The sequence below is a fragment of the Nanorana parkeri genome, unplaced genomic scaffold (genome assembly GCF_000935625.1).
Source record: "Nanorana parkeri isolate BGI_ZX_2015 unplaced genomic scaffold, ASM93562v1 scaffold4015, whole genome shotgun sequence".
Lineage (NCBI taxonomy): Eukaryota > Metazoa > Chordata > Amphibia > Anura > Dicroglossidae > Nanorana > Nanorana parkeri.
In genome coordinates this window covers 16,618-17,321 of record NW_017310282.1, presented here as the reverse complement: position 1 = coordinate 17,321, position 704 = coordinate 16,618, and the positions used below count along the sequence as shown (strand labels likewise).

Below are 704 nucleotides of genomic sequence, written 5' to 3'. Positions count from 1 at the left end.
GGAAGAGCAGAGGGACAGATGGATGAAGGGTTGGTTGGTTGAGGGGATGAGCAGAAGGGCGGATGGTTGGATGAATGCAGTAAAAAGAACAAAGCTAGATCTATGGGTCTCACCCGCCCCTCCTCCTCATCTTCTCGCCCTGTCTCTTCTGCATCCAATAGCGGTTGACTGGCTGGGGTCTGGATGGTGACCGACTTCTGGCTATCATGGTATCTGGGTGGGAAGATAGATTTCATCACACACCATTGGAGGGGTCACACTACACAGATCAATATGAACAAACACTGTTTCTGCCTCCCATGTACTCAGCAGTGCTGATCCTCCCCGTCCTGGGCCTAAGAGAAGTATCTACAAACCCATTCAGGTGTGAACTCCCGGCATGTCCATCAATATTTCCAGATGACCACATTATACAGTCTGCCGACCACTCCATGCGGCCGTCAGATTGGCACAACAACAGTGCGTAGAGAGCTTCATGGAACGGGGGCCGAGCAGCTGCATCCAAGCCGCACATCACCGAGTGCAATGCAAAGCGTGGGATGCCGCAGTGTAATGCACGCCGCCACTGGACTCTAGAGAAGAGGAGGCGTGGTCTCTGGAATCACGCTTCTCTGTCTGGCGATGGGCGTGTCTGGGTTTGGCGGTTGCCGGGAGAACGGTACTTGCCTGACTGCATTGTGCCAAGTGTAAAGTTTGGGGGAGGG

General features: G+C 53.8%; 1 protein-coding gene across 1 annotated transcript in view; it reads right to left on the bottom strand.

The window, feature by feature from the left end:
* The window catches only part of LOC108803676 (vang-like protein 1), an 8,404-nt gene extending 7,971 nt beyond the window's left edge, over positions 1 to 433 (bottom strand). Inside the window, exons 1-2 of the mRNA XM_018575498.1 lie at positions 357 to 433; positions 114 to 213 (exon numbers count right to left, since the gene is read on the bottom strand). Of these exons, the coding sequence (XP_018431000.1) occupies positions 114 to 213; positions 357 to 433 (177 nt within the window). The remainder of the gene's footprint in view (positions 1 to 113; positions 214 to 356) is intronic.
* Positions 434 to 704: the final 271 nt, after the last annotated feature.